The 14,042-nt window shown below is 37.6% G+C and overlaps 1 protein-coding gene across 1 annotated transcript in view; it reads left to right on the plus strand.

The window, feature by feature from the left end:
* The window catches only part of PDZD8 (PDZ domain containing 8), an 86,751-nt gene that overhangs the window by 67,246 nt on the left and 5,463 nt on the right, over nt 1-14,042 (plus strand). Inside the window, exon 4 of the mRNA XM_060099107.1 lies at nt 9,904-10,066. Within this exon, the coding sequence (XP_059955090.1) occupies nt 9,904-10,066 (163 nt within the window). The remainder of the gene's footprint in view (nt 1-9,903; nt 10,067-14,042) is intronic.

Genomic DNA, 14,042 nt, shown 5'->3' on the forward strand with positions numbered 1-14,042 from the left:
TTTTTTAGCAAGCAATCAAACTTTGAAGTAATTTGAAACTTGCTTCACTTTTAAACATTTGACTTTAAGTTTGTTGTTTTTTTAGGGAAAAAACCTTCGTCTTCTGATAATATTCATGAAATTGGGATTATTTTTAAAAGGGCTTGGATGGATCCATGTGGATTAAATATTACTTGCTTTCAAGTTTTCAGCCACATCATAGCATTAATTAGCACATCCAAATGCTTTTTATACCATTTACCATTTATTAACTTTGACTATTTATGGCATGAAATCGGTAATGGAATTGATGTTATGCTGCTTTCTTTTAAGATATCTTTCAGCTGAATGAACCAAGATTCCCTCCCTCTTCACATAGACTAAAACTTGTCAAAGAGCTGTAATACTGAACTTTTTTCACTTCCTCAAATATGTTATGCTAGCCCTCATCTCCTCCCTTCAAACCTGCCGCTCTCAGATATATTGCCTCCACTTCTGACCTGGCCTAGCAAACTACTACTAATCCTTCAGGTGTCAAATTAAACTTGTTTTTTAGGAATGCCTTCTCTGCTCTCTAAATGTTAGTTAGGTGAGTCCTATTAAATCACACAAGTAATTATTTGTTCATGCCTACCTTTTCTACTACTATGAGGCCAGGGAAGCTCATCTAAGTTGTTCACAGTGCCTAAGCACTTGAATGAGTGAGTGAATCACTTAATGCATTTTTTTCCATTACTTTTCTTCCTCAGCAGTTTTGTAATAGGTTATGTTAAATATGTGTTTTTTTAGGTCAGTATTGGTTTTCTGAAAATATTACCATCATTTCATTTTGGGGAAAGGAGGTAGAGAATACACCAATATGCCTGAATATCATGGGCATCTTTTTTTTATTTTAATATAATGAGAATTCTGGTAGAATAGGTATTGGCTTACGTTATGGACCAGGAATGGTTATCCCATTATGGAATGGGAATGGTTATCTGCATCTAAAAACCTACTGTTAAAAAGTTCAGTTTTATACAGGTGTTGTGTACATGTATAGGTTATTGTGTCACTTTTCCCTTTCCTGTCCCCCTACACTACTAAAAAAGCTAGGAAATAGTCCTCATGATGATTTTTTCAGAAGATTTTTTGATGAAGGAATACTCAAAAGTATACCTGGTCACAGTTATTCAGGGTCTTTCACTTAGTGATCCTTTTACTCTTTCTTGCATTTTTGGTTTTTTGCTCAATGTTACAAGCTCAAGTAAGAGAGAACAGTTGGTAAAAGAGTTATATTGATGTGTTATTAAAATATATCCTCTTCTTATCCATTGTATAAAATTATGTCCATGTTAGGAAGGGATTAAAAAATCAATATGTTGTTCCCCACCCTGCCCCCCCCAAGGTGAAAATAAGGCATCCCAGCTGGGTCCAGGAAAGGCTAAAAGGATGTCAGAGTGTGAGAGCTCTTAAAGGCTATCTTGGTGTTTTTACTAAATTGCTCTCCACCAGATAGGTACACATACAGCTAGAATTTTTTTTAATACAACAGCTTTCTTTTATTAATTAATTTTTTATTTATTTTTGCTGTGTTGGGTCTTCGTTTCTGTGCGAGGGCTATCTCTAGTTGTGGCAAGTGGGGGCCACTCTTCATCGCGGTGCGCGGGCCTCTCACTGTCGCGGCCTCTCTTGTTGCGGAGTACAAGCTCCAGACGCACAGGCTCAGTAGTTGTGGCTCATGGGCCTAGTTGCTCCACGGCATGTGGGACCCTCCCAGACCAGGGCTCGAACCCGTGTCCCCTGCATTGGCAGGCAGATTCTCAACCACTGTGCCACCAGGGAAGCCCACAGCTAGAATTTTTTAACCTGTGTCTGACATGATTGGTGAAGTTAAATGCAGGCTGTCTGCAATCTTGTATGTGTTGACTAGTGATTAAGCTCATGTAATTGCTGTTTAGTATGTGTCAGCAATTCTTGACAATTGATAAACTTTTTTTTGGTATGTCATGCAAAAAAATACTAAAAATAGTATTTCTCTTCCAATAGAAGTTTATCTTTTGGTTTCAACAAAATTCAGGCCAATTGACACAGGCTAAGCCACAGAGAAAGCACTTTACATCCTACTTTTTTTTTTCTATTCCTATGATAGATTGGTTTATTGATTATCTATGTTGACAACAATATTAAAGAATTTCTTCATAACAGTTCAGAGTATAATCAACTACTAAAATATGAGTTGCAGATAATAAAGCCCACTTTATTTAGCACATGGAGGGTGCTACAAGGGCAGGGAGCAGGGGTGTGCTCCTGGCCCAGCAAGGATGGCCTCCAACAGTTCTCCACTCCTCCCAGACTCTCCGAAGCCCACCGCACTGCTCCTGGGAGTAGAGACAGCAGCTCAAGCCTGGGGACGCAGCTTATGAGTTTGGAGGTGCCTGGGCCTGCACCCTTCAGAGACCTTCTCTGTCGCTAACACTCCAGGACCTGGAGCTGCCAGCCTGGGGCGTCCTCTTGTTATGGAGCAAGGGCTCATGTGGACTATGAGGACTATTTCCTAGCTTTTTTAATAGAGTAGGGGGACAGGAAAGGGAGAAGTGACACAATAACCTGTACACATATGTACACAACACATGTATAAAACTGAACTTTCTAACAGTAGGCTTTTAGATGCAGATAACCATTCCCATTCCATAATGGGAAAACCATTCCTGGTCCATAATGTAAAGGTGCAGAAGGAGGTGAAAGCCCAACACTGACAGCACGTGTTTGAATCAAAGTAAGGGTTTATTTGCAGGGTGTGCCAAGCAAGAGAGTGGGAAACAAGTCTCTGATCCACTCCAATTTGGACTTTGATTGAGGGGCTTTTTTAAAGGGGAAGAACAAAGAGGCTGGGATTAATCATGAACTTGTGACATTTCTTTTTTATTAATATGCAATATTTTTTAATTGAGGGATAGTTGATATACAGTATTATATAAGTTTCAGGTGTACAACATAGTGATTCATAATTTTATAGGTTATATTCCATTTATAGTTATTCTAAAATATTGGCTATATTCCTTGTGCTGTACAATATATCTTTGTAGCTTATTTATTTTGTACATAGTAGTTTGTTGCTTTTAACCCCCTACCCCTATCTTGTCCCTTCCCTCTTCCTTCTCCCCACTGGTAACCACTAGGTTACTCTATGTGACATTTCTTTTTTTTTCTTTTTTCTTTTTTTGTAATTGAAATATAGTTGATTTACAATATTGTGTTAGTTTCAGGTGTACAGCACAGTGATTCAGTTTTATGTATGTATTTTTTCAGATTATTTTCCATTATAGGTTATTGCAAGATATTGAATATAGTTCCCTGTGCTATACAGTAAATCTTTGTTGCTTATCTATTTTGTGTACAGTAGTTTGTATCTCTCAATCCCATACTGTATGACATTTCTTTTTCTTTTTTTTAAATTAATTTATTTATTTTTGGCTGTGTTAGGTCTTCATTGCTGTGCACAGGCTTTCTCTAGTTGCGGTGAGCAGGGGGGCTACTCTTGGTTGCAGTGTGCGGGCTTCTCATTGCAGTGGCTTCTCGTTGCAGAGCACGGGCTCTAGGTGCGTGGGCTTCAGTAGTTGTGGCACACGGGCTCAGTAGTTGTGGCTCACGGGCTCTAGAGCAGAGGTTGTGGCGCACAGGCTTAGTTGCTCCATGGCATGTGGGATTTTCCCCGACCATGGCTCAAACCGGTGTCCCCTGCATTGGCAGGCAGATTCTTAACCACTGTGCCACCAGGGAAGTCCTATGTGACATTTCTTTATCATGGTTTAAGCAGTCAGGATGTCTCTCTCTTATGATTCTCAGGCCAGGTGGTCCATAGTTCAGGGGTCTGTTAGCTCATCTTGTGCTGGAGAAACAACTTGAGTTGGTATGTTAATGATGATATCTACAGCAGCAATTGTGGTACATTAATGATGTTAACTATAGTAATCTTAGCCATCTGACTGTAGTTGATTAATGTTCAGTTAGCACAGGATTGGGGTAAGAGGTGACAAAGAAAGGAAATAAAATTTTAGATAGAATAACTGTAAACTCAGTAAGGGAACTCTGTTTTAGGGGGACTTGGTTTTACTTTGTAGGACGATGGTGAGGATAGCACCACACTTCTGAAGCCCCGAGCCCCCATCACCTCCTGGACAGGCCCCTATCTGCAGAAGAGGCAGCCTCTGGTGTCAGGAGGAGCTGCTGGTATAGCACTGGCCCAGGTGCCTCTCCCCTTCTCTGACCCATCTTGCAGGTGCTAAGTCCCTGCAAGGGCGGGCGGCAGAGGCCCCTGGCTAGGCTCGGTCAGATTCCATCCTACATTTATAATGTATTTGTAGCTTTGTAGTTAATAAATACAGCACTTTGAGTTTAATGAGATATTGTATATGATGGTCTCTAACACGGTACCTGGTAAGCCAGAACCCGTTTGAAACAGATACCTACTAAAACTCACTTAAGCAAAAAAGGTGTGCTTATTTTGAGGATTCCATGGTATTTCATGCCACAGTCAGGTGTCAGGGCCACTGTTCATGGTTGTGTGGGCTAGGCTCTGCATAGCTTTTAGTAGGAGTACAGCCAGGCCTTAGCAACAAACTGGAACTAGAAACTAAATCACTGTCAGGCCTCTCTCTCTTTGCAGACAAAATGAGTTCTGTAGATGTTAATTTTTCCTTAATCATAGCTTATCTTTTGGAATAGAGGAGTACCCATATTTTGGTGGACTTAAAAACATCTAATTGGCTTTTTATGAGAAAGGAAAAGTTATTACATGATTGTTAGAATTGACTGAAGGTCTCCCATCCATAATCTATTCCTGTATTTGTTATCAGACATTTTACCTCCACTTTCATCCTGCTTTTCTTTTTTTTTAATAAAGATTTCACGATCAGCAACCCAAAGGAAAATATAATATTGTTCCATGTTCACTTTTTCTTCACTATGCTTTTATTTGTCCATAAGAAATACAATTTTTTCTCTCTCTGCTATTCCTTTTTTCAGCCCCTTCCTTTTCCTTTCATTTGATATGTCTTTAGTCTACTACATAGAGGAAACCTTATAGCAGGATGAAAACATAATTTTGTGAAAAGTTAGATATTTACCACCATTGGTATGATTTCTGTTCTTTGGAAATAAAGACCATGCTTGAGCCCATTCTTCTAGTGGGTTGGAACTGGCTGCTGTTCTCTTACTGAATGTCAACATCAGTCAGTCTTTGTCTTTTCTAATGGGATAGTTTTTAAAGTCATATGATCATAAAATTAGCTTCTCAGTCTTGATCCTGTAAAAGTAAATTAAGGTTTGAACGATATAAGATAGTTTAAATATTCTAATGCCCTGAATTGATGTTTGTTTCATAATATGTTTGCCTTGTTTCCTCTGCTGTATATTGAGTTCATTCACAGCAGATTGGCTTTTAACTTTCCTTTTGTATCCTGTTTTGACTAGTAGTGCTGAGTCTTACTAATAAGTATAATAATAAATACTGAAACTTTTCATAGCTCTGCATCTGAGAAAGACATTGTTGAAGACATCATATTTCACTTCTAAATATTTCAGTATGAATCTTCTAAAAATAGAACATTTTACATAACTACAATAACCACCATCACGCATAAGAAAATTAATAATTCCTTAATTTCACCAAAGTTTCAGTCTATATTAAAATGCTCCCAGTGTCCAATAAATGTTTTTGTAGATTTTTTGTCCCTGAACTAGGATCTTACCAAGATTCAGACATTACATTCGGTTGTTCCAACTCTTTAGTCTTTCTTTGTCTCTCTCTCTCTCTCTCTCCCTCTCTCTTTTTTTTTTAATCTAAATGTTTCTCTCCTCTTTTGGGTGATTTTTCAAATCTGCTCATTCCTTCTACATTTATTAACTGGCTTCTTTTTAGGCAGGAGTAGGGTGGAGGGGTAAAGAAAAACTTCGCTTTGACTGAGTGCTAAATAATTTAATATGTAAACAAATGGATAGGTGAATTTAAGAGCTAATTGCAGAAGCAGTACTTACATAAATCCTACATTTAAAGTGAAAGCTATGTTGTTGAAAGAAAAACCTCCAAGAAAAGCAAAAGGCTATACAAGACAGAAAATGTAAAGATGTCCAGGTTCTCAATAAATAATATTTATATAGTCACAATATTATAAACATGACTGACTTTCAGTCAACCTTGATAGCTTAAAAATAGTTTAAAAATTAATATAATAGTTATCAACTTTCATGGTAGAGTTTAGAAGGTAGAAGGTATAAAGGGGAGAAGTGAAGGGGAAGTCCTAGTATCAAGAGAGATATTGTCTGTAGTTGATGAAATAAGAAATATAGGGGTATACGTATATTAATTAAAGTTATAAAGAGGTTATGTAGAGGAACTAAAAATAATGATGTAACTACTGTAATTTGGGGGCAGGAGAATGGACTATCATCCTTATCTACTATAGTAGGAAGTCAACACGTTGTCTAAAATTTGATATCTTAAGAAATGATGATGTTAATTTCTACAACTGATATCTATCCTTAGGCTAATACCACACTGTCTTAATTACGCTAACATTATATAGTAAGCCTTGAAATTAGGTAGTATAAGTCCTTCAGCCTTGGTCTATTTAAGGATGGCTTTGATTATTCTAGGTCTTTTACCTTTCCAAAGGCCTGCAAAGATTTTTACTGGGATTACTTTGAATCTGTAGATAAATTTGGGAGGAATTGGCATCTTAACAATAATGAGTTTTCCAATCCGTGAACATGGTGTCATTCTTCATTTATTTAGGTGGTCTTTAATTTCCCTTTGCAGAAGTTTTCAGCATACAGGTTTTGTATATCTTCAATTAAATGTAATCCTAAAAGAAGATGTGGTATATATATATATATATATATATATATATATATATATATATATATATATATATATATATATATATATATATATATATATACACCCCCTCCACACACACACACACAGTGGAATACTACTTATCCATAAAAAAAAAAGATGAAATCTTGCCATTTGTGACAACATGGATGGACCTTGAGGGCATTGTGCTAAATGAAGTAAGTCAGAGAAAGACAAGACCTTATGATTTTACTCATACTGTGGAATATAAACAAATAAAAACAAAATAAATGAACAAACCAAACAAAAACAAACATGTTGATATAGAGAACAAAGTACTGGTTACCAGAGAGGAAGGGGCCAGGAGGAGAAGTGGTGGTGAAATGGATAAAGGGGATTAGTTGTATGGTGATAGATGGAAACTAAATTTTTGATGAGTGCACACTGTAGTGTATACAGTAGAAATATAATGTACATGTGAAACTTATATAATGTTATAAACCAATGTTACCTCAATAAAAGATAAATTTTAAAAATTTAATCCTAAGTATTTTTATGCTATTACAAATTAATTTGGTTTCTTTATTTTCTAATTATTTGTTGGTAATATATAGAAACATATTTGCCTTTTGTATATTGACCTTGTAGTCTGTGACCTAATTTCACTTATTAGTTCTAAAAGTTGTTTTGTAGATTTCTTGGGATTATCCATGTATAGGGTCATATTATATGCAAATAAAGACCATTTTTCTTCTCCCTTTCCATTCTTTATGTCTTCCCTTTTTCTTACATCATGACCCTAACTATACCCCCCAGTATAATAATGAATTGAAGTGGTAAGAACAGAAATCCTTGCTTTGTTCCTGATCTTGGGTAGAAAACAGGTCTTTCACCCTTGAGTATTATGTTATTTATAGATTTTTGTAGATGCCAATAATCAGATTTAGGATGTTCCCTTGTAGTTCTATTTTGTTAGGGGCTTTTATCATAAATGGATGTTGATTTTTTTTGTGGCTATTAAAGTATTTATATGGTTTTCTCCTTTCTTTTCTTAATATGGTGACTTATACTAATTGACTCCTGGGTGCTTGAATCAACCTTGAATTCCTAGAATCAACTCCACTTGGTTATGATTATTATCCTTTTCATATATTATTGGGTTGAATTCCCTAAAATTTTGTTAAGAAATTTTGCATCCATATTTGAACATTAGAAATATTAGTCTGTAGTTCTGCTTTCTTGTCTGGGTTTGGGAATTAGGGTTACACTGGCCTTAACACATGATTTAGGAAGCATACCCTCCTTCTCTATTTCTAAAAGATTCCAAGTAAGATTGTTATTTCAACAATTCACAATGAAGCAATCTAGACCCGGAGGGATTTTTTTTGTGCAAAGGTTTATGAATTTGATGTTTTTAATTGATATAGGGGTGTTCAAATTTTCTATTTCTTTAGTCAGTTTTTCTCATTTGTTATCTTTCAAGGAAATTTTTCCATTTCATCTAGGTTGTCAAATGTATTGACATAAAGTTGTGTATAATGTTGCCTACTCTCTTAATGTCTCTATATTCTATAGTGATATTCCCCTTTTATTTTGATTTTGGTAGTACACATTTTTCTTTATCAGTCTATCCTAGAGGCTTATCAGTTTTATTGACTATTTCACTGAATCAGCTTTCATGATTTCTCTGTTGTTTTCGTTTCTATTACATTGATTTCTGTTCTTCTTTCCTTCTACTTTGGGGTTTCTAGTTTTTTAAGGAAGGAACTGAGATCACTAATTTTAGAATTTTTTTCCTGATATAAGTATTTAAAGCTATAAATTTCCTCTAAACACTGTTTTAGTTGCATCCCACAAGTTTTGATAGATTGTACTTTCATCATCATTCCACTCAGAGTATTTTTTTAATATAAATTTATTTTTTTATGGCTGTGTTGGGTCTTGGTTGCTGCACGCGAGCTTTCTCTAGTTGTGGCGAGCAGGGGCTACTCTTCATTGCAGTGCGGGGGCTTCTCAGTGCAGTGGCTTCTCTTGTTGCAGAGCACAGGCTCTAGGCGCACAGGCTTCAGTAGTTGTGGCACACGGGCTCAGCAGTTGTGGCTCGCAGGCTCAGTAGTTGTGGCGCACGGGCTTAGTTGCTCCACAGCATGTGGAATCTTCCCGGACCAGGGCTCGAACCTGTGTCCCCTGCATTGGCAGGTAGATTCTCAACCACCGCACCACCAGGGAAGTCCCCAAAATACTTTTTAATTTCCCTTCTGATTTCTTCTTTGACCATGAATTACTTAAAGTGTGTTGTTTTACTTTCCAAATGTTTGGGGGTTTTCTAGGTTTCTTATTGTTAATTGATTGCTAATTTAATTCCATTCAAAGAATGTATCTTGGATTTCAGTCTTTTTAAATGTATCAACGCTTGTTTTATGACCATAGCACATCCTGGACTTACCAGGTGTACCTGAAAAGAATGTGTATTCTGGCATTGTTAGGTATAGTGTTCTATAAATGTCATTTAAGTAAAGGTTGATCATGTTCAGATCGTCTGTGTCTTCGTCTGTTTTTTCTAGTTATATTGGTTGCTGAGAGAAGGATGGAGAAACAGGTATACCTCTAATGGCAGGTCTGGTAAAGTATTAATTGCAAAGGGACATGCATTCAAGTCAAGGAGAGTTTGATACTATATTTTATAACCTACCACAGGGTTCATTTTAATTATTCTTTGTGCTTTTGTATATTTTTTAAATTTTCTGTAATAAAACCTTAAAAACAAAATCATCTTTGGTAATGATGTCAGAGTTTAGGGAGTGCATGCCACATGCTATACCAGATGTAGGAAAAATATTTAGGATTTCTATTTGTTTATTTTCACCTCATCATTTAAGGTTCAATGGCACAAATGTGCAGTCTGAGCATATGTTAATTTATATTGTCACAATAAAAGATTTCCTCCCTCCTTTATTAGTCTTAATAATAATCACCATGGTATAAAAGTCAGCGTCAACTGTAGTGCTCTCAATGTGTTAAGTGTTTTCTCACTCCACTACTGTGAACCCATTGAATCTGTTTTCATTTTTTTATCTTTATCAAAGGTTGAATTAATAAAGGGGAATTTACAAAGTGTCGGACTTACACTTCGTCTTGTCCAGTCAGCTGACGGGTATGCTGGGCATGTCATAATTGAGACCGTGGCCCCAAACTCACCTGCTGCAATTGCTGATCTTCAGCGGGGAGATCGACTGATTGCTATTGGAGGTAATTATGCTGATGTGCAATATACCTGACATTTACAGAGAAAACCAGAGAACAGATGTGGGGATTTTTCCTCTCTTCCTTCTTTATTTCTTTTTTCTTTATTATTTTTTTTTATTTTTGGCTGTGTTGGGTCTTCATGGCTGCGTGCGGGCTTTCTCTAGTTGCAGCGAGCGGGGTCTACTCTTCGTTGCGGTGCGTGGTCTTCTCATTGCAGTGGCTTCTCTTGTTGTGGAGCACGGGCTCTAGGTGCGCAGGCTCAGTAGTTGTGGCTCGTGGGCTCTAGAGCGCAGGCTCAGTAGTTGTGGCCCATGGACTTAGTTGCTCCACGGCATGTGGGATCTTCCCAGGCCAGGGCTCGAACCTGGGCATGTCCCCTGCAATGGCGGGTGGATTCTTAACTACTGCGCCACCAGGGAAGTCCCTCTTCCTTCTTTATTTCTATAAGCACGTTACTTTTACAGTGGAAAGAAAGTAATAACTATACTATAAATAAAAATGTGAAGGAAGCCTTAAAAAAATTAAAACACGTCCTTTTAGTTCTAATTATAAATCTTGAAAATATTTCATCTTTAGACCATTTTCCTCCTTCTACTTCTATTTTTTTTTATTGAATGTGAAAGAAAGGGCAGGTCAACAGTTATCTTTCTGTGTGGCCACCACCATTACTACTCTGAGCCTAAAACTGACAATGTTAGCACTACTGCCCCCATCACTTAGGACTGGATAATTAACAGGAGAGAGATTCCTTGTCTAAGAGGGAAATACCTGAACTGTCCTGGGGCCCCATATTGGTTGCCCCTATTGTTCCTGACTGGCCAGCCATTTGTTAGTAGATTGTCATTCAGAGTGCAGCCCAAATCACTGTCACTGGCAGAAAAATGTGTCACCTGCATGCCTTCCTATCAGTTGGATTGATAACAACAAAAACTCTCTACTGTTAGGCAGATTATTTGCTTGCATGTTTATAAATAAGCACTAAGACTCACTGTGGACACCAGTGGGGGAGAAGTCCAAACCTTTTCAGACCTTTGTAGTACCTGGCCCACCCATTCTAGGCTTGTCAAGAGATTTCTTGAACCCATGGTTGGTTACAGTTGAGCTTTTAAAGGCAACATGGAATATTCTCTCACAGCTAAAACAATAAATAACAAGGTAGATTAGTTCCTAAATTAAGGAGCAGTTGTCTTTGGTTATATGTTGAAGAAACTCTACCTTTAATTCATATCCATCATGACAATAAAATAATGAAAATTATTTAATTGCATACCTGGAAGCCCCACTAAGTCAATATTTCACATGGAAATCCCTCTGATTATGTCATAAACAGTGCTTTTCAAACTCTCTTGTGTATTCCAATCACCCAGGCATGGTGTTAAAATGTGGATTCTGATTCAGTAGACCTGGGGTGGGGCTCCAGGTTCTGTATTTCTAACAAGCTCCCAGATGATGATACTGGTTCATAGACACTTAGGATAATAAGGCTATAAAATAAACCTCATCTGTTACATAGTTATTTAACATAAACATAACAGTCATCCCTCAGCTAAAAATCATAATTCAGTATGAATTTTTTATATGTATACATATACCCTGTTTGGTTTTACCTACAGCATAAAATTGTTTTCTTTTTTACGTCCTTTTATGAAGGATTTTTGTTTTCAATTATACAAGTAGTAAATATCTGTTATCAAAAATAAATAGATAAATCCAAGCAGTATGAATACAGGCAGGGTGAAAAAGCAAAAGTCATCTCTTCGTGTCTAACATTTGTAAAAATAATAATAATATTCATTGAGATAAGGGGAGGGTATGATACACATTCTTTTTTTATAGCTATACTTTATTTGTATGGGTATACAACATTTAAAAAACATTTAGTGGGCTTCTCTGGTGGCGCAGTGGTTGAGAGTCCGCCTGCCGATGCAGGGGACACGGGTTCGTGTCCCGGTCTGGGAAGATCCCACATGCCGCGGAGCGGCTGGGCCTGTGAGCCATGGCCGCTGAGCCTGTGCATCCGGGAGAGGCCACAACAGTGAGAGGCCCACGTACCGCAAAAAAAAAAAAAAAACATTTAGTAATGAGATTGGTGATAATTGAAATAAGATTGGCAAAACGTTTGTTATATTTAAGCTCAATGATGGAGTTCATTTCACTATTTCCTCTGCTTTTGCGTATATTTGAAATATTCCAATAGAACAGTAATCCATATTTGGCTGAACAGTCCCAAGAGGCAGATGTTAAGTCACAAAGAATGATTTTAGATTGAGCTGAAGTGTTTTGCCTACCTCAGACCATTAGATGGACTTAATTTTTATTTATGTCAAACTACAGTTTTGCTGGGACATAGTGTGGTTAAAGGGAAGCAGCAGAAATTAAGCCTGGATGAATCATGAAGTCATACCAGAAAGCTCTGAATTGCAGTATGAGTTTGTAGGCTAAAGGTTTTTGAGCCAATGTTTTAGGAAAACTGGGGAGCAATATATGTTTGGTGATTAAAATAGGGAAGATCTAAGTGAGGGATCATAGTAAAAAGCTGTTTATTACTATAGTGGAAGCCAGTAGTCAGGAGTATCTGAACCAGGAATGAAAATGGACTGGAACTCTAATAGGATTGACAGCAGACTGAATCTATCTAGGGAGTCAACCATCTCCATGATTCAGATCGGGTTAACTGGGAAGGTGGCAAATTGATTCACATAGTCGTGAGAACAGGAAGATGAGAAGGTCAAAGAGAGATTTTAACTTCACTGAATTTGTAGTATCAATGAAACATCCAGGTGGTGATATCCAGAAGTAGCTGGGAATGTACAACTAGAGTGAAGAAGAGGGGATGCCAACCAAAGAAAACGTTGATAGTTGAAACTACTGAAATGGGTGTAATCTAGGGAAAGAACAAAAAGGCAGAGAAACTAATGACAAAACCATGGGAATGTTTGCATACAAGGGACAGATACAGGTGGCGGAAAAAAGAAAGCAGAGATGATCAGAGCCAAATTAGTACAGTGTTGTGAAAACCAAGGAAAACAAGGTTTTAAAGGAGAAGGAGGAAGGGAATTAAGATTTTAGCAAGGATAATTGATAGAGCAAAGTCCTGAAGGGGATAGGGAGTAGGATCCAAAGTACAAGGGATACTTCCTCCTCTAAGATAGCTTAATCCTGAAAATGACTGGCAGGGAGAAGAGGTGGCTTCTTACTGATCTTCAGTAAATAAGGTGATGTCATCTACAGAATAAAAGAGAGTAGGAAGGGTGGGTTTCAGGGGAATAAGAAAGGTTTGAAGCTGGTGTTTGGAGACTTAGTTGTTTAGAGACCAATCAAAAGAATGCTAAAGCAGCACTGAAAGCCTTGCTGCAGATAGATGGTATAACTCGGGAGTTGTATCCAGGTGATAAGCTCAGGAGCAGGAAAGGGCAATAAGGGGCTAGCATAGCTGGGGATCAGAAAGACAGGTAGATGGTAGAAGAGGCAAGGGCTGGGGCAAAAGAATAAAAAAGCTTGATGTGAACACCACTGAAGTCTTGAACTGAGGTTGGGGAGAAAAGCAAGTGGTATCAGGAGACCAGCTGGACCATGAGAGCAAAGGAGGAATGATTGGACATGGAAACTACCTCAAAACAGATTCAGTTAGCAGACAGGATTGTTAGAGGTGGAAATAGGAGATTGTGATCAGAGGTTAATTTCCAAGTAAAAGATCTTTGATGTGGAAAACTTCCAAGTGATGACCAGGTCTAAAGCATGGTCTTGCCTGGGCAGCCAAAGTAGGAGAATATAGAGGTTGAGGAACTCTGAAGTCAGGTTATTAGATGGGGCTGATGTTACTTTGATTTATTTAGGATGGCCTTAAGACCTTTGGAAAGCAAAGACCCCTTTTCACCTTTCTCTAACTCCTACAGAAAGGGTTGGCTTAGGTAAGTACTGTTTTGGGGAGGGAAGGGAAAAAATAGAGCCTTTAAAAGATACACCTAGAATATCCCTA

The sequence above is a fragment of the Mesoplodon densirostris genome, chromosome 1 (genome assembly GCF_025265405.1).
Source record: "Mesoplodon densirostris isolate mMesDen1 chromosome 1, mMesDen1 primary haplotype, whole genome shotgun sequence".
Taxonomy (NCBI): domain Eukaryota; kingdom Metazoa; phylum Chordata; class Mammalia; order Artiodactyla; family Ziphiidae; genus Mesoplodon; species Mesoplodon densirostris.